General features: G+C 38.9%; 1 protein-coding gene across 2 annotated transcripts in view; it reads left to right on the top strand.

Moving 5' to 3' along the window:
* Window positions 1-20596, top strand: part of sema3bl (sema domain, immunoglobulin domain (Ig), short basic domain, secreted, (semaphorin) 3bl) — an 80642-nt gene that overhangs the window by 27462 nt on the left and 32584 nt on the right. For both annotated transcript variants that reach the window (XM_054790893.1, XM_054790885.1), the window contains exons 2-3: window positions 470-630; window positions 11850-11912. In XM_054790893.1, the coding sequence (XP_054646868.1) occupies window positions 470-630; window positions 11850-11912 (224 nt within the window). The remainder of the gene's footprint in view (window positions 1-469; window positions 631-11849; window positions 11913-20596) is intronic.

The raw sequence follows: 20596 nt of genomic DNA, 5'->3' as shown, positions 1-20596 counted from the left end.
TCTCTGCCACTCCTGCTGAGTTTGTGCCACAACCTTTTGGACTTTGAAAACTGTTGCCAGATTTCTTTGGGTGATGGGGGGTTTGAAACCAGGTGCACAAGCTCACTCCTACCCCCACCCAGCCGCCATAGATATATGGCTGGACATGTAGGGGCTTGTCTTCTACAGTGCACATGTTTCTAACCCAAGCAAGATTTAGTATCATTGGATGGAAAGTGCAGGTTTTGCATTGTGACCCCGCAGTGAGAGTTATGTTTCTTGGTCTTGGTTCAGTGGTTTTGGGTTGTTTTGTGAAGTAGGATTTACTGTAGGACTTTGTTGGACAGGGAACCATATTTGGTAATATGAAGTTAAAAAATACTGTGTGCTTTCTTGTGAAACAACGGAATTGTTATTCATACCAACCACTCAACAAAGATTTTGAAAAACATAAGAATCAAAATCTTTTTTGTTCTTGTTCTGTGTGCAGAGTTGCTGTCCACCAACAGGTCGTCCATCTTCAGCGGACATCATGGACAACTCTCGCTGTCCGCCGTCTATCTGGATGAGTACCGTGACCGTCTCTTCCTGGGGGGCAAAGACGTCATGTACTCTCTCCTGCTGGGACCCATCAGGAGCGAGTCCAAAGAGGTAAAATGGCCAAAATACTGTAACACATAAAAATGTTTTTTTTTTTATAACTTTGCTTTTACTGTTCAAACTGTTGTCCCCTCTGAAATCAATGACTGAACTGCAAAGTAAATGATAGCCCTTAACAGGGAAAGGAACCATTTTTTACTAAAACGCAAGTTAAATTGTAAAAATATACGCCACTCTAACTAGCAACATTTTGATTTATATTCAGTAAAGTTATTAAAAAATATATAAACAAACAAAATTTTTTTAAACAATAATTTTCTGAGATTACAATACCAGAATTTCCGAAAATGTCTAAAGGCTGCAATAAAAACGAATACTACTACTAATGATAATAATAATACAAAATGTATTGATTATGTTAGTATTGAATTTCCCATAGTACAGTTTAAGTATAACACTAATGTAATACTCACTACAACATCAACAATACAACAATATTTGTAGATATAATATTTGATTTTACTTTATCTGTTAAATTTTCTGTAAAATTGGTTTGAAGTGACAATTTCTTCACCTGTATACACTAAGTATACTACATATTATGCAAATTGAATTTGATTTGACAATACTTTTTCACAAATTGCAAATATCTTTTTTTCAAATCTTGATCAATTTATGACATCATCAACACGTACATTGCCATCCAAAATGTCAGACAAACGTCATGTACCCACTGATACTTTACGATCATAAAGAACAAAGGTTGATCAATGAAAAAATCTAGACAGGAACTTGTACGTAATAAAGCCAACCAGCTAAACGGTACGAATCAATGATTACACCTTGTACTTTAATAATAGTTACAATATATGTGAATCGCAACCTGAGTGTTTAGTGCATCCATCCAATGGTTAGATTATCTTTGATGATGCATGAGGGTATAACGATAAGAATGATTGTTTAAAATAATAATAATAATAATAATAATAATAATAATAATAATAATAATAATAATAATAATAATAATAATAATAATAATAATATGAACAGCTGGGGTTGCTTTGTGGGCCGCATGGTGGTCTAGTGCAGGGGTCACCAACGACCACCAGGTAGCCCCCACGACCACATGAGGTGCCTGCAAGCCTGCTTTTCATTCAGGTTTTCAGTTAATAATGAAAGAACAGTAGAAAGAAATGCATTCTGAAATACAAAATGTTGTGGACACCAGCATTGTGTTAATGTTCTGGTAAAACAAGCATATTCGCTTTGTTTGGGTTTAAAATAAACTAAATAAATGTTACAAAAATGAGTAGCTCTTGTCCATTTTCATTTTGTAAAAGCAGCTCTCACAAGGAAAAACGTTGGTGACCCCTGTTCTAGTGGTTAGCATGTTGGCCACACTGTCACAGTCTGGAGATCGGGAAGACCTGGGTTCAAATCTCTTTGTGGAGTTTGCATGTTCTCCCCGTGTGTGCGTGGGTTTTCTCCGGGTACTCCGGTTTCCTCCCACATCCAAAAACATGCATGTTAGGTTAATTGGCGACTCTAAATGGTCCAAATGTGAGTGTGAATGGTTTGTCTATATATGCCCTACGATTGGCTGGCGACCATTCCATGGTGTACCCCGCCTGTCACCCGAAGTCAGCTGGCTCCATAGGCTTTTATAGGCTCCAGCATACCCCCACGACCCTAATGAGGAGAAGCGGCATAGAAAATAGATGGATGATGGGTTGCTTTGTCTAGCTCTCATTCACATCTTTCTTATTCTGGCATCTCTCCAGAATGCTGGGATTCTCCAATGTGGAATCAATTCACGCAATTAAAAGTTGTGTGATTTCAAAACTTAACCGCTTGAGCATTCACAGTGGATTGTTGCTGATTCGTAACTCCAATGGCACCAACAGGCATTTCCTCAACAATTATTAGGAAATCATCGCCCACTGAGTCCAAGGTATTTATTTGTGCACACACTCTTGTGTCAGAGGGATGCACTTATGAAGCAAGATGAATTCCAACAGTTTTTGTTTCATTTTAAGTCGTTGCCTTAACGGCCCTTACAAAGTGGAAGAATTATTATTACACCTTTGAGTTCATCATTTATATGACACGTACTCCAAAACATGCTAACTAAAAACATGACTAAAAACCTGTCAAAATTTAAAGTTGAGGTGCACTCAAAACACGTATGTTTTGCAGTGTTCAATCAGCGCCACATCATAAAAAAACTGAGACTGTCAAAAGACTGAAAACTGTAATCAGATTAATCAGTTTTCAAATTAATTATTAATGATGATTAATCACCATTTGCAACAATGTTCCCTTTAATTGTTCAAGTGTCCATGCATACATGCAAACGAGCTGAGCATTCCTTGGATCTCTATGAGTGCCATCAGACGTGCACACTGTAGTATCGCACCCATCCAGAACCTGATAACCTGAGGTAGTCCAACTTCCATTCTGTGGTATTTTGAGTGGGTTCAAAAGAAGCGTATTTCACAATCTAGCTTCCATTTTTGTCAACCTCAGACAAAACAAGCCGTACAACTATCTCATCCAATCTGAATCATGTAGGAAACACCTAGTTTATCATTTCATTTTCAATTTTATTCTTGTTTACCATTCATTTTGTTAAATATGTATACAGCAGACGCCCCTACAACGTAAATAATTCGTTCCGAGAACCTTTATGTTATAGGGTTTTTATTTTATACGAAGCGTAAAATACATGTAAATAGCCTAATCCGTTCCAAGATCTTCCCAAACTCACCCCTTTGGCACTTCAAAATATTCAAAGTCCACCAAAGATGGTGGGAAAATATAAGAAAACGTTAGCATAAACATAGTAGAGTAACATTCCAATATAAAATAAGGTAATAAATAAGATTACTGTAAATGAATAAAACTGAAAAACAAAAAAAATCTTACCGTTCACGAGATGTCTTGATCAGGAACGCAAGTGGAAGCAGGAAGGAGGAGGAGGACTAGCCTGAGTCGAAACGCGACTCAAAGAGTCTAAGAGTCAGCTGGTCTCACAGACAAACGCACACGCACTACACGATAATGCTGTGTGCAAAATTTTAATTTGTAACTTAACTTAATTGTTTATAAGTTAGTTTAAGGGCGACTATGAAAAGGAAGGAGGTTGAAGGGAGAAGCCTGTCTCTCACACAAACTCACTTATGTGCTGTATAACTCAGCCAATGAGGTGAGAGCGTAGGCGGTGCCCCGATAATCAGCCAATGAGATGAGAGCGGAGGCGGTGCCCCGAAAATCAGCCAATGAGAGCGTGCTGCGTCAGAAGGCGTCACCAAGTGTTAGTCTGAATTTGCATCGACTTGAGGCATAAATAAAGTTGATTGAAAAAAAACAGACTTGCACTGACTTGACGCTTTATGTTATATGGAATTTCTTACGTAATACGATGCAAAAACTTTACAGAAATTCTTTATGTTAAGTGGAATTTATGTAAAAGGAGGTTTATGTTATGCGAGGTACTACTGTACTTTAATTTCCTTTCTGTTTTGCAACAGCCTGTTGTGGCACTATTTCATTCTGAAAATGTACTTGAAATTGATGACATATTTTTTTTATATGTTTACTTTTGTTTAAATTAAAACAAAATAATTAATTAATTCAATCCCAGACATTTTTCAAAAGACAACCCCTTCAGTACTGGCCATTTTTGACAGTTTTGACTGATTTTTCAAGGCACACAGAATATTGTGTTCTATGGCTATATAAAGATGGAACCTACCCAAAGACAGATTAGACTCTCATATTTCATCAGAAAAAAAGCTTGTCTTTTTCCATTCTTTAGTAATCAGCAGTAGAACATAGGTAAGTTTCAGGAAAATATCAGTTCCCAAGAAAAAAAGGGAGAAAAACAGCTTTCTGTGGAAAAGATACATTTCAAGCATAACTTTCACTTTGACACATTTTTTTTTTTTGTGACAACTCAAATATATCAACAGCCATACAACAACATAAACAATACAAAAAATGGCTGTTTTACATCAAATTAACAATTGATTTACAAATATAACACCATGAACTTTTTACAATTTTCACATTTGGGACTAAACCGTGTGTGTGCGCGTGCATGCATTAAAATTTCCCGAAAATGTGTAACCTTCTGCATGCTACATTCCTCCATGCTCTTCCACTTCCTCCTGATGTCGAGTGTGTTTTTACATGCAAAAGCTCTTATCAAATGCACTTCTGCCACTTTGTGGCCGTTTTTATGGCTTAAAACTGCTCTAAACGTGACATCTTTTTAGTGTGCAGTTGCATCATCACCTCTTTTTGCCTCTCGCTCAAAAAAACGTAAAAGACGTAAAAGGGATCAGGTGTTCGGTTTTATAAAATATGTATAAATATGTCTTTGGTATTGAATGACTTAATGACTTCCTCGTTGTGGAACACCAACATAAACAAGATGGCCGCGGTGCTCCGTCGCGGAAGTAGATGCGAGCGTCTTTGTCACATACACAAGAATGGAGAGGCGACAGTGCGCAGGGATACGGCGGGAGACAAATATAACGTAGAGTGATTTCTGAGGTCTGATTTTTTTCGCATAGCCACTTTTGTGACGCTAATTGCTCTTTTGAATGCGTATTGTTTTGAGAAGCCAAACTCCTTACTTGTGAAACCCCAGCGACAACCTGGAACTACGTTCTTCGTCACCAAAATCCGACCAGAACTGAACTTAGGAGACCAAGTGGAGTGTGAGTCGCTGTTGGTGCACAACACTTCTGATGGGGTTGTCATACAAGCTACATGACATTCAGTCCACACTTTAGTTTAGTTTTGCAGCACCTTTTTCATAGCAGCCCTTTCTCATTCGTTCAAAAAATCTCTCCCAGATTCACATCTTCCAGTCCACCTTAAAAGAACCGCTTTGGCTTGATGTGTAGATGTGGTACTGCTCGTTGGTTTTGCCATAACACGGGTTAGCAAGCAGCCTGCAGCTCTTTTAACTCCGCTGCTCCATTAGCTATACGCTAACCTGGAAAACAGCGGCATGTACTACATGACGCGTTGTTAATGAATTGATTGGCTGCGTAAGTAAAAATAAACAGTGGGTGGACAGTGTTGGTCAATGTTTTATGTCTTGTTTTTGCATGTCACTCCCCGAGTTGCATTGCAAAATGGTACAGAATAAATTGTTATGTGTTTATTTGATTTACAGTTCATGTTAGATTTTATTTTGTGTTGGCAGCTCCAAATGAACTGAACATTCAAATCAAGCTAAAAGATATGACACACGTCTGAAAATCTGTTTACCTATCATTCATTTCTTTAATTGTAGCAGAACATTTCAATCACACTTTCACCGTATTATTATGAGCATTGAGGGGTTTCGGTCAAAGACACCACGTCATTTAAGTTGAATTCACATTTTGGGTGTATTTTCTGGGATTTCCGAGCATACTTAAATGCAGCAAATTGTACTTCCGCATTAAAAAAAAAGTGAGTGGTAAGAATATCCACTTATTGTTTGTCTTTGTATTTTGTGTTTATTTAGACCACACATACACGAATAACAAAGACGTTATTGTGATGTTCTGAGTGTCCGTGAATGCATCTTGCGGTCATCTTGGGACAATGAAGATGTGCCGTTCCAATGACAAAGGGACTAGAGACGTGTTTGTGATTTGGATATACATATATGGTGTTGGAATTGCAATGCTGTTGATGTGTTCAGGTCAGAATAAAGTTCTAAAAGAGCGTCAGACTCTGTGTAACTCTGTTGGGACGCCGCACTGAGCTTCCGTCTGTCGTCATAACAGAGAGGCGTGGCTTGGCTATAGGCGAGACACAATCATCCTGCTACTCGCTTGTGTTGCTATTTAGATAATAATAGCTGTGTTTTGACTCATTTTCAGTGTGCAGTAAATATATACTGTTATACAAGCTGTACACTGACTAAAAATGTACGTTCCCTTCTATTTCCCTCAACAAGGTATACAAAATGTAATACATTGCTGCGCTACAAATGCGAAACTGAAGTTACATTGTGATTTTTGGCATTTCTGCCATTCCCCTGATTGCTTTAACTATTTGTGCAAAAAATGTTCAAACTCCAAACCAAACAGTTCTGCTCAGTGTAAAAGTCCCTTGTTGTGCTATAAATCAAACCACCGGCATTTGGCACAAAATGCTGTTCTCGCCACAAGCACATGGTTCAATGCTTCCAATTATTTATAATTACTCTGCAATAACTTAACAAAACATTCTTTTGACACAGAAATGGAAATGTTTGTTGTTCTAGATACCAAAGCTCAGGTATATCAGCCATGATTAGTTTTATATTTTAAGAGTATAAATGTCAGGAAAAACAAGCGGGGCTGATGAAAGTACACCTTGATTTAGTGTCCTCTAGTGCTTTTTGTTGAGCATCTGGCACCACAACAAAGACTCAGCCTTTTAATGCTTTTGGCCCACTTGGAGACGGTTTTTGCTCGCCAGACGTCAGGACCAAGTTGCTCTGAAAGGATGTGTAGCAACTGTCCTCCACTTTTCATTTGAAACACTAACAACGTCAGCCATCAAAGGGCGAGGACACGAGACTGATGTCTGTGATGTCTGAGGATGGACTCAGGGTGGACGTGTGTGGAGTTAAAGCAGAAAGGAACTTGGATGAATGGTGGAGGTCAGCCATATTTCTCACACGGGTGGAGATCTTGGACGCCAGACAGGATGTTGCTGTGCAGCAACAAGCCAACGAAACTGGGCCAGGGATTTTAAACCAGTCCAAAATTTAGACACAGTATCCTCCAATTTCTAATTGTATTGCAGTCAGGCATGAAACTCTGCTTTTCTTTCCAATGAATTCCGATGAGTACAACAACCATCTTTTGGACACGTCTAGGACACACCCTCAAATCTATTTTTATGGTGTCACAAAAAAATCATATTTCCAAACATGTTTCTACATGGAAATAATAGAAATACAAATAATCTGTTCCCTGGTCAAACCTGTCTCCAGCATAACAGTTTCAAATATACAGGCAATGTTTTAAGCAGATCCTTAAAAACAGCAGAGCGCTCCTGCCATGTAGACGATCTTTGATTAGCGTTTTTGCAGCAGATTCCTAAGAACATGAGTCATATAGACCAGTGATCCCAAACCCCCGGGTCATTTGGTACCGGGCCGCACAGAAAGAAAAAATAATTTCCATGATGTTTTATTTTGAAAAGTGGCCGGATTCCCTCTGTTACATCCGTCTCACTTGACGCATGTCCATTGTGCGTGTGCTAACTTTCTCTCTACTGCTGCTGTATTTTTAGCATTTTTCTTTCACCTCATATTTGGTGTCAAATGCTGATACTATGTGGGAATGCATAAAGGTAAGTTTTGATGACTTATTGAGTGCTAATGTGCACATTTGTCTCAAGTTAATTCATGCTAGCACACTGCCTTTTACCACACACGTCAAACAGCCATGTAATAATCTCTCTGGAAAAACTTGGCTGGAACTTGAACTGGTGGATGGTGGGTCGGCATTCCTTTTGTGCTTTTAATTTGATGTTATTCATGTCTTAGTTTTACACAATACATCATAAATAAGATCAATTAGATCGCTATAATGTACGAACCCCCACTCCCTCGCCCCCCCCCCCCCCCCCCCCCGGTCCGGAGGGAGATTTGTGGGAACACAAGCCGGTCCGTGGGTCAAAAAAGGTTGGGGACCACTGATATAGACAATCTTTGTGTGTCCAGTGTAACCTCTGACCTTGACCTCACCAGGACCAGATGAAACATCCTTTTGCCCCCACCAGGCACACACACACCTTCCCTAGACAAGGTGGTTCCACTCAGACTTTCCGTACACACGTTGAGCACATGTCACATGTTGTCATACACATCTGGACTGTTTTCCCCCACGGTTCCTTTTGTGTCTTGTTAGCCAAAACAAAGCGGCTTCAAACTCTGTGGTGGTCTGTAAGAAACTTCACAGCTCATTGATGGTCAATGTTGAGACAGCTTTCGTTGGCTGTTGTCTTTTAGTGCAGGCAGAAAGCACAGTAAGGACCCATCGCTGCGTTTTTGAGGTTGCAGTGTTACTCATGAGAATCATGTTGTTGTCACTGCTAGTCTGCTAGTCTACATTTGTTGGGTAAAATGGAATGGAAGCTTTTGCTGAAAAGAACTTCAATCCTGCAGGATGTAATATAAAATATAAACAAGGGAGGAAACCATTAATTTACCGGTACATTGGTCTTGTATCATACACAAGTTAACTACGCTGACAAATACAACACTTGGTGGCGCTGTTGTTATACTCTAAAGTCAATCTGATTTCTCACACAGCTCAATGCACTCTACAAAACAACCCATTTTAACTTCAGCTAGTTAAGCCAAACCACCACGAATTTTTGTACACACCTTAAGGCAGGGGTCACCAACCCGTCGTTCTCGAGCTACTAGTCGATCTTTGGGACTTTGCTGGTCGAGCGCGAGAATTTTAGAAAAAAAATTATGATTACATCAGTGCCCCCCCCATCCCGGAGAGTGACCAACAGGCACACATTCTGACCACTGAACAAGTTTCTACGCCTTGCCGTAGAGCCCACGCCATAAGCCCGATGAAGATCCACAGAAGTAGGGGTGGCCAAAGTGCGGCCCAGGAGCCGTCTGAGGACCGTGGCTAATTTGTCATTGCATCAGTGCAGAAACAGCTACTGTAGTGCACAGGCTATGGGATCACTGCAGGGACACAGGAGACGACCTTCGTTTTAAACATAGCATGCTACTGAACTAACTAGTTAGCCTCCAATTTGTTCATTCTAAACTTAAGAAAGAGTTCCAAACGGAGTGGGGAAGAAGGACAAAATAAGAAGCCAAAAACCAACCACTTCCACACGAACTGGGAGAAGAACATTGTTTTCACACTATCATGTCGGACACGCCTTGGCTGACTACATTCAGCGTGAAGGTAATCTAATGTAATGTAATGTCTCATCATTGTAACATTACTGATGCCTAGTGACCAGAATACTACATATAACTTGTCTTTACATATTTTTTTTACTAATAATAGTCAGAGTCAACCGCGAAACAGTGATCATTTAATTTTCAATAAAACGCAAAAGAGTGAGGGTGTGATGTTCAAACCTTGATGTAGTGAGGGACGACTGCAGTTGCTAAATGCTGCCTGTGCCCCTGCAAGCACGTTTTGCTTGGTCGCGGCCATGTTTTTCAACCAATCTTGCTCAAATTTTATACACAAGTGCTTGTCAGTTCCCTTAAGATGTGCCAAATTTTGTGGTGATCCAGCTATACATCCTGAAGTTATAGTGGTTGTTTTGTAGAGAGCATTGAGCTGTGTGAGAAGTTTGGTTTGGTTTAATTTTATTTGAACATCCATACAGGTTACAATGGAATTCATCTCATGAATTTCACAGTTCCGCATGTCCAAAAGGAGTAGGGAGAAGCAAAGCTTGTTTAATCCTACCCCCAATCCTTTCCACATCTTGTGAAGTACATATCATTCACTTCCTGTATTCCATATACAGTAGACGCCCCTACAACGTAAATAATCCGTTCCGAGAACCTTTATGTTATAGGGATTTTATGTTATACAAAGCGTAAAATACATGTAAATAGCCTAATCCGTTCCAAGACCTTCCCAAACTCACCCCTTGGCCCTTCAAAATATTCAAAGTCCACCAAATATGGTGGGAAAATATAAGAAAACATTAGCATAAATATATTAGAGTAACATTCCAATATAAAATAATGTAATAAATAAGATTACTGTAAATGAATAAAACTGAAAAACAAAAACAATCCTACCGTTCACGAGATGTCTTGATCAGGAACACAAGTGGAGGCAGGAAGGAGGAGAGGAGAAGGAGGAGATTGTGAACGGTTGTTTGTCCATATGTGCCCTGCGATTGGCTGGCAATCCAGGGTGTACCCAAGTCAGCTTGGATAGGCTCCTAATGAGGAGAAGCGGCATAGAAAATGGATGGATGGATAATAGCACATGCAACACAGTAGGGGTGCATGTTTTTACAAATTTTCACCCTTTCGTGTGCAGTGGGTTCAGCAGTGAAAGAGTCAGCTTACAGGAAAATCTTGCTGTGAACATATTTATTTCATTCAAAAACTTGCCCAAAAAACAAAATGTTTGCTTCACTGTGTTGTGTTGCAATTGTACAGTTTGACCACAGAGGAAATTTCTCTTGCCCAAGTTTCTGCTTTACTCTTCAGCAGCACCAATGCCTTCACAACATGTCGTTATTACCTTACCTCAAAAGTGGATTCCTATACTGTATACCAAATCCCATATCCCCCATTAAATATTATGTTTCAATTGTAGGGTAATCTCTGTCTCTGTGAAATGCATTAAAACCAACTCTGCAATAATTGTGAAAAAATATGTTATCGCTTTAGATTCTGCTACATTATTGGTTGCACAACTTTATCTGCCTTCTCAGGGCATTTAATCGATTGCAACTGGACTGTTCAGGTTTTGCCTCTCATCTGAGCAGGCTTCATCAGTTCATGGTCAAAGACTAGGTGGGACACGCACCAGTCTGACTAGATAGGACAGCTCTAGTGTGACAACTTCTATCTATTTATCCTCTAAAGGAGCAGACAGGTCCAGGCAGGAATGGTTGGCTCTTTAGTGGTGTCAAATGATGATTGTTAGAATACAATGGAGTGAGGCCTCTGCCCCCCAACGATGGCTGTTTGTGTGGTATCACCTTCGCTGACCTGAAGAATTAGCCCGTCAGTGTTGTGCCATGCGCCTGCTCAGTGGCTGCTTGCTGTAAAAATGGGTGCATTTTCTGGGTATGGGGTGTCCTGTCTTTGGGGTGTACCAACCTGTGTCTCAAAGTGTTTCCAGGTTTGAAGTGTTCTGGTATGTTTGTGTTAAAAATTCTTCTGAATTTCTCAGGTCTCCTTCTAAATTTCTCAGATAGACCTGCACCAAGCTCTCAGACTGGAACCGTCCTATCTAGTCTGACTGGTGTCTGTCCCACCTAGTCTTTGAGCATGAACTGATGAGCCTGCTCGGATGAGAGGCGAAATGTCTACCTGAATGTCTAAGACTACCTGAACAGTCCAGTTGCAATGCCCTGAGAATACAATGACCTTGGATAAATGAGAATACACACAGGCAATAGTCATTGCAAAGATCCTCCTTCACGGTGGATGTGTCAAATGTCCTGGATGTGCATTTTGTACAATTCAAACATGGTCTGGTTGTTCAAAATCAAAGTCAAGTCTCTCTCATGTCTTTTCCCCCCGCTTATAGATCTATTGGCCCCCGTTACCTGGCGACAGAGAAGACTGCATTCAAAGGGGGAAAGAACCACAGGTAAGTTATTAACACTGAATGAGTGATGTGTAAATGTTGTCTGCTGCTAAGTAGCATAGGTATGGGCAACACACTATGGGACCTCTGACAAAGAAGCTAAAGACAACATAGGCATACATGAGCAAAAACACTTTTGCTACAAAGGTGAATGAAAATTCCCTCTCAAACAGGAAGAAACCTTGACTAGAATCAAGATAATAAAGGTAATAGTTTGATAGATAACACATTACACACTACAGGGCCCTTGGAGGGGGGGTGGAGGGAGCTTTGTGCAGAATGTGCCCGTGGCAATTAAAAAAAAGTTTCTTAATGAAAAGAAAGCATGGAGGGTTTCTCATAAAATGAAGATGTTTATGGGCTTGTGTGCAGCAAGGGATGGGAGTAGGTGGCAGTGTGTCTCTTAATAAGGTCTGAACATGCACGGGGGGCGGACTCAGGAAAAACTGATTTAAGGAGGGAGGTAGGCAATATTATTTTGAGAATAATAAAGAACTTTAAGGAAAAAGATGCAGAAATTACATTCCCAAATCTCTAAGCCCATTTGGCCAAACAGTCTACAACACTATAGCTCACTTGCGAAAGCTCAAATATCTTCCAAAACAGCTCCCCCATGTGTCAAAACTAAATTTCTTTCCCATATAAATTGTCAGTGGCCCCAAAATGCATCGTCGCTTTGGCATTGTGTAAGCACTGCAAGTCAAAATGTTTGGATGTTTTGTCACTATGACCAAGGACCATTGAAATATCCCTCATGTCCCTCTCTCAGTCTTAGCCCAGTCTTTCATTGACAACGGTTTATTCGTTTTTTGTTTTTTGTTGTTATTCGTTTACAATTGTGTATAAAACTTGAAAAAATTGGATTTTAGATTCTTAGATCATACTGCCAAGGAAACTGTAATTTTTATTCACAAACATAAAATAACTTTCATACATCAGAGTAATGAGAAAATGTGTTCTGAGTGAACTAACATATGCTCACGAAAAACAGCAAACGGAAAAACTAAATTGTAGAAAATATACACAATACAGAAAAAATAGGCACAAAAATAAGCATCTTGCCATACAGCTAGGTCTGGTTACAATTTCCCATCCACATCACAGGCAATATCTTCCCTTGTCAGAGATGGTGGTAAAGAAGCTCATCACACACCTCTTCCACACCTTGATCAACACACTTGCGCACCAAGAGCTGCCGGGCGTATACCTTCCACCGACATGCCCATAAGAACTTGTTTTTTTCACTTCCTGATTGAAGTGATAATAACGAATCATTGAAGTGTTTGGCCGGGTGGTACGTAATATTGGCCACTTAGCTCATGTGTTGTCATTTTAAATGAGAATGTTTTGAAATAGAAAACATGTGACTTTATGTCAGATTGTTGTGTCTTATACAGAGAACACTGTTCAGTGCATTAATAAGTGCCACTTTAAATGTCAAAATGTATGTAAAGCAGAAAATGTGTGGAGAATTTTGGAGACTTGAGAAGAGGTTTTACTCTCCGTGTGCCACTTAAAGTAATTGTGCTAAGCAAGTCATTTTAGTGTGTCAGCAATCGGAAAAAAAAAAATGTAACAACATCTATTCAATTGGAAATGTGTTAAATGTAGGCTTACTGTGCTAACCGTAGGCTACCTGTACGTCATCATTTACACTATGTGCAGACATGTTCTAAGACTTTTGCAATGTGATGAAATGAATGACAAATTCAATTCTGTTGCCGTGGTTTGGAGGTTTGCCCATGTTATTTTGAGAATGTAAATTTTGTTTCAAGAAATGTGCCAAACCAATGCAGATAAACTGTAAGAAGTCACAGGTTGCCAAACCCTGGTGTAGTTCATATGGACTGAGCTCATGTCACATGTCTTTTACAATACATGACTTGCCTGTACATGGATAGACCTTGGCCTTACTAGCACCACCCATTAACGCACTGAGCTAACTGGCCATTAAGTTGAGGTATGCAGCTTGTGTTGTTGAAGATGGAATAACAGCACATGTATAACTGAGTATGTTACCATCTAATATATTAGTCTGATAACAGAAATAAATTGTTTTGTCAATTTTTCACACCTACGTTTTCAGGTACGTAATTTTTAGGTGCGTAATTTTTTACTGCAACTCCAGTTTGACCCTGGAGCACATTATTTGTTCTTCGATAACACCTTATTGTTTTTTTTAGTTTTACAGGGGTTAACTTATTTTTACACTTTTTGGAGATTTAGGCAGACTAAACATTACTGTACAACATTGCTTGAGCAGTTAATAAAGGTTTTACTTCTGCTTCTACTGCTATTTTACTTCTATAAGACCGTTTTTATTTAATTTACTTTTTATGGCAGTTAACTTCCTTTTATACTTGGAAGACAGTTGAGAATGTTAAAATGTTACTTAAAACAACTCATAGAGTTACTGAAGGTTTTATGATGGTTAAAGTTTGACTGTGGAACAGACTATCATCCATTTCCCTCATTTTTCTGGGCCATAATAAATTTAAACCGTCTAATTCTTAATTTGTGGTACAAATTCATACTAAATTCTCATGAGAAGACGCAAGTCTATGTATTGTGTGTGAGAGATGTTTGTCTTCAGTTAAAGCTGCACAGATGTCTTCTTGCATTCCCTCGTGTCTCTTTGCTTTCTGAGTATTTCTGGGGTGTCAAGCGAGAAGGATCATATGCTGTGAAAAAAGACAGCTTGACCTTCAGACACCTTCAGTCTTATTGTTGACCAAATGTGGAGGAGGTGGAAAGGGCTTAAAGGTCTTCAGATTGTTTCGATGGCACTTTTGTGTGTGTGGCATACATGCAGCACTCACCTACAGAATGTGTTTATGTTCCATCACTCTGTTGAGAAAAGCAAAAACACCACGTTGGCATCACTTTGACTTAAAGATAAATAAATGTAGTGGAGGGAGAGAGGGGGTGTCCATTTTATCTGCCCATGTCAGCAGCCATTTCTAGACAACAGTCAGCCTCCATAAACATTTAAATGATAGCCTCCCTCTTAAGAGCCGCAGCCTTTGACCTTCACCTTCATCTGTTAGAGCTCAGACAAATAAATGCTGTACTGTCTTTCTTTAACATGAATCATCATTGTCTCTATTTGAGCTTGTATGCAAGTGATTCAAGGATAAATATGCTTTCACACTTTTAGTTCACTTTCCTTGATCAGAATTATTCCCTGCGTGTGTTAACATTATTCTTATTCTGTTTACACGTAAAAATGACCAAATTTCCAATCGCACCCGAATGCATCACGGCAAGGCGCATGACACCGCTCTCTTGGGTGTAGCAGTGGTGGGAGGGTGCTAGAACGTAAACAGGGAGAAGAAGGTCAGCGTAGTGAGCGAGTAGAAAAGACAAATGGGTAAAACAACAAAGTAGTTTGTCGATAGCTTTAATGATGATATGGATAATCTGAGAGACAGCGGTGTACTTTCATAGGCCAACATCTGCTTTTCACGCTGAAAATGTCTTGCTTCAGCGTGGATGAAGACATGCTAATAGCCCACATGCTAAACCGTAGACATGTTATGGAAGTTTCTTCTGTATACAACTAGTAATTACAGAAGAAATGATTTAAATTCATTTGGTGCCGTTACTAAAGTCATCATTTTTTATTTTAGTTTTTTTTATTTAGCTGTTTGGTTTTAACAGCTTTTATTCTTCTTTTATGCACGGCAGAATCGCTACACATTCTCTGTTCGTTTCTCTCCCGTATTACAAAATGGTTACACCCAAACACGGGAAATGAACAGACTTGCAAATGACAAAATAAAACCACATGAATTATCATGAGTGTCAACATGTTTAACACATGGTGCTAATGAATTATCAGTGATAGAGAGGTAGTACTTAATAGGCTCACTGTAACTACGTTGTTAAGCATGTCTGAAAAAAATAAACTATGCTATACCGTACTACTCGGAACAAAGAGTGGAACTGGCAAGGCTATACAGCTGCGTAAGTGCTTCCATTCTGTCCGTCTTAGAAGTTGGCATTCTGTCTGTCTTTCTTTGATAGTGTTCATCCATTATGACCATCTGACTGTCATGTGGCGCATGTGTGCTCTTGACTTATGTCAGTCTCTAGTAGTAGTAGTAATGGGGGGTTAAGCACAGAGCTGGGAGTAGAACAAATGATTTGTGCCTACATTAAATCAACTCAGTCTTTACAATGCTGCTGCTGCTAACTGCTAACATCTGCTATCAACAGGCCATCCATCCATGCAGCCTGGAGAACTTCATTCCAACACTTAGAACTTGATATTACAGAAATGAATCCATGCATATACAGCTGGCTTTCCTTTTGGATGCTCAGATGTTCATTCACTGCTCCAAGCTCTTTTTATTTTATTTTTTTATTTGATAGGCCCATTGCACAATATACTGTATATATTAGGCATTTGTGATAGCTACAAGCTAATATTCATCTGTTGTCCCTGGGAAAATGCACAATAACAGCAGGTTGAAAATACAGTCAGTGATTCAATGCTAAATAATGAAACTAAAATTAGAATTAAGTAACAGAAACAGCAGAAATATCAGATCAGAACAGTCCAACATTTACACCGTACAGACAGAACTAGTGACTACACACCTAATGACCCTTCAACCATTTCTTTACATTGAATTTCAAATTTTGTAATCAAACAGCTGATGGTAAAGAATTCCACATCCCTGCTGCTCTAATTTAAAAGTATTTTTTTCCGAATAACGTGGATCGAAAATTGACATAACAGTCTCTTCTAGAGGAGATTTCATGAACTCCCTGAGTGGTGGTGGAGCAAGGGCATGAAATATCTTGTAAAACAAACTAACAGTTGCCATAAAAATACAATTTTCAAACGTTAACAATTTATAATTCTTAAAGTTACAATAATGACAGGAGGACATTTTTTTAGAATACTAATATTATATACTGTATATTTGAATAACTTGAGTGCCTGTTTATACAGACTTTAAAGTGGTTGTAAAGCTGGGTTACTTGAACAACCCCAAGTTGTTATTCAATATTTCAAATGAAAAATAAATTATGGAATGCACATAGAGCTTGGCTGCATCTGTACTCATCTGATGGCAATTAATCTAAACTGAGCTAGACTGAATTTCACAGTTTTAGAATCTTTAGAAATGTGCTTCTTAAAAGACAGTGCACTGTCCAACACCACCACCCCTTAACGTGTGACAGTTCCCACTTCTCTTATATTTGCTCCTCTAACAATTATGTCCGTTATGTCTGCCATACTACAGGTGCTTGGACTGTCGTATTAACATTCTGTCAAATGAATCACCTTTTTGACTCTAACATACAACTTCACCAAATTCTGGCAACACGTGTATTCTGGTGACATTTTTTGGTGTTCCGTAGCATGACCCATCCCAAACCTGCTCAGTTGCGCCCACTGGGGCGTGAGAAAATATTAGCACCTGCCACCAGTTTGTACGATTAACCCGAAATCCGATATGCATGTTCATCATGACAGGATGCATGAAAATCAACAAAGAACAAAGAACCGAACAGTTAGTCGACCATTTTGGTATGCAAGTGCTGTTTTTGGGGTATCTGGGCCATTTCCAGACGTTCTACCTGAAGTACTGTAATTTCCGGACTATAGAGCACACCGGTACATTAGCAGCACACACTATGGTTATGATTTAATGTATTTCAAACATGCATACAGTTTACATTGAATGCTTCATGTTACAATTCACAATTCCACATGTCCGAAAAGGAGTAAGAAGAAGCAGAACTTATTTAATCATACCCCCTTTCCGTATTTCATCAATTGCTAATACATATGTTCACTTCCTATATTATGGTTCTTTCTTTGTGAAAAAAAAAATAATAAATAGGGAAAAAAGTTTTGTATATATATAGGATGCACCTGTCTATAAGCCGCAGGTGTCCACGTTGTAACATGGGATATTTCGTACACAGAAAGATGTTACACACAAGGATTTTTGTAACTTTTGATTAAATAAATGTGTTTTTTTTAAACGGTGCTCAACAGTGTGCGTAATATGACTAGTTAAACAGCAGCCTACCAGAAAAGTCATTCTTCGCCATCCTCATCCTCCTCCTGGGAACTAAAACCGCAAAGCTCGTCCTCTTCTTCACAACTGAACTGCCTCATAATTCCTTTGTCACACACTTTGTCAGTCTCTCTCCCTTTCGTTGTTGCTCTTGGCGTCTTTCATCTTGAAGCTAATAAGCCCTTTAGCTTGAGTTGTCTTCTTCATTACGTAGTAGTTCAAAACCCGTTGGTGATTGTGTAGGATCTGAGGTGTAGGGCGTCTAAAGTCAGTCTTTGACAAGACAAAAAGTCACGAACTTGTACTCTTTTCGAGCGGACGTGCTCTCTCCGCATATTCAACACATTCAACACAAACATGTGAGCACAGCGTATCACAACAACAGTCACCTTTAATGTGACGTCATCCATGCGCCCCACATGCGTCCAAACAGAAGCTGTAGTAATTCTACACTTGTTCCAACTTACTTAAGATTTGTCAGATCAAAACACAATCACTGCATAAGACTTCAAAAAGTGATAATACCGTTCACTTTACTACTTCCTGAAGCTGCACTCTAAGCATCATGGTACAGTAGCCATAAATTAGCCGCATCACTGTACAAGCAGCAGGGTTCAAAGCGTGAGAAAAGTAGCGGCTTATACACCCAATCGCCAGCAAAATGGAAGCTTTTAAACTAGACAGATGTGCGACGATAAATTGCAAAAATTATGAATTTTCACCGTAGAGTGTAGGGGTGACACAAGATATCATGAGATTAAAACATGATTTCTCGTAAATCAGAGAACAACGGCATGAACAGCGTGAGCCCTTTTTTGGCTAGCATACACACAGAGTGTAACGCGTTTGAAATAAAATTAGTAGATTCTAATATACTGTCATATTTTTTAAAATATTTTTTCATTGTTCTGTTCTTTAAAGTAATGTTCAAATCTTGACTTGTCTTGTTCTCGTGGACCCAATCTGGTGCATCGTCTCGTCTCGTGAACTGAGCGATTGTGTGGTGTGAGTGGTGCTTGCTGGCGAAGATTGCTGTGAAAAGATTTTCTGTGAAACACAAAACGCTCCCCGTAATTGTTATAAAGTGCACCAGTGCATTCCATTGATCTGAAGTATACTGTTTAGTATTCAGTTTTTCTTATTTGTCAATACAATACAATAACTATTTTAGCTCCTGCATCACAAATGGTGCAGCCCAACTGTATATCAGCCCTTGAACCACAAAGTTGCCACCCTAACATACAAAAACATACACCCTAAAACACAAAAACCTATTAAAAACTGATAGTTATCACATTTCTAAATCGACTCCTTTAATTTCTATTTGAGAAAGCAAATTATAGGAAAGTATCATGTTGTAATTTTGCCAATTGTTGAAGTCATGTTTCATCTACAAATAAAGCCATAATAAATGTGTAACTAATAATGTGTAACTTCTTGTTTCTCCATAATTAACCACATTTTTCCAGAAGTATCATTTCTTTCCGACATGTGGGACACATTTGTCCCCATTCTCACTGACTTCAGCTTTATTTCAAACCATTACTACATCGGCTTGGAAGGAGCGGCCTTGGTTCAGCCGTCAAGTGGCGTCTGGAAAAGTACTTTTTTGTACATGATAGATGTTACTCCCAAACCTTCTTCATTCTAGCTACTTGTCTATTGATTAAATGTCTATTTTTCAATCCTGGCAACATTAAAGCTACTGCCGCAGAGAAAAACCATAGTAAGAGAAAGAGAGGGAAAAAAAACTTTCTTTATGGCCTCAATAAAACCCACCCACATATACAAAACACCAAAATCCCAGAGTGAATAGAGCTCAGACGTATTTCTTTATTGTCAACATTTCATTCCACTGTAGGCCACACAGACTTCACTTCCTATTGGAGGCATATTGCTGTATGTCCGCTTGCTTACATGGCATCGATGTTGTTTAAGAAGAAAACTAAAGCACAGCCTTTAGTTGTCTCTCTTGAAATGGAGAGTTTAACTCACCTTTGATCAGGCATACACTTTGGGCTAAAGGACTGATGAGAAAACCAAGAAATAATGATGATTCAAAAAATGTCAATGTAAAGTGGAGTGGAACCTCCGTCCGTTCCGTAAAAAAAAGACTAAAATTGTAAACAAAAAAATAATTAACGTAATTACAAATAAAAATTTGTTCACATTAAAAAAAATCTATCTTCTTAAGTGCCCTCTTTTGGCATTATAATAAAGATGTGTTCTTAAATGCAAATACAAATACACTTATAGAATTAATTCAATATTGTTTTTCTGGATTCATTTTACCATATTTGGGTGATTTGGGCACATGAAAAAAGGAATATAATTAAGTCAGCTAGTGGAAACTTATATTTGTTACATTTTGTATAAATCCTACAAAGTATATTAGAAGTGAACAGGCTCATGGATGAGGTGTTTTGCCCTTTTTATGTCTTTCCGCAAGAACCGTTTTTCTTGTGTGTCCTCATCTTTTGTAACGCATTAAAAGTGTTCTGTGATATGAAAGTGTCGATGAAAAGTCCATGGAGCCAATTGCGATGATGAAAGTTGTCGTCCAATGCCAACATGGCCAGCGTGTCACTTGGGCTCAAATCCAACAAGTTGAGCGGAGTCTACCACATTCCATTCAGTAATAAAAAAAAA

The sequence above is a fragment of the Dunckerocampus dactyliophorus genome, chromosome 1, assembly GCF_027744805.1.
Source record: "Dunckerocampus dactyliophorus isolate RoL2022-P2 chromosome 1, RoL_Ddac_1.1, whole genome shotgun sequence".
Classification (NCBI taxonomy): Eukaryota; Metazoa; Chordata; class Actinopteri; order Syngnathiformes; family Syngnathidae; genus Dunckerocampus; species Dunckerocampus dactyliophorus.
The sequence above is the reverse complement of the archived record's forward strand: the minus strand, read 5'-3'. Positions and strand labels throughout refer to the sequence as shown.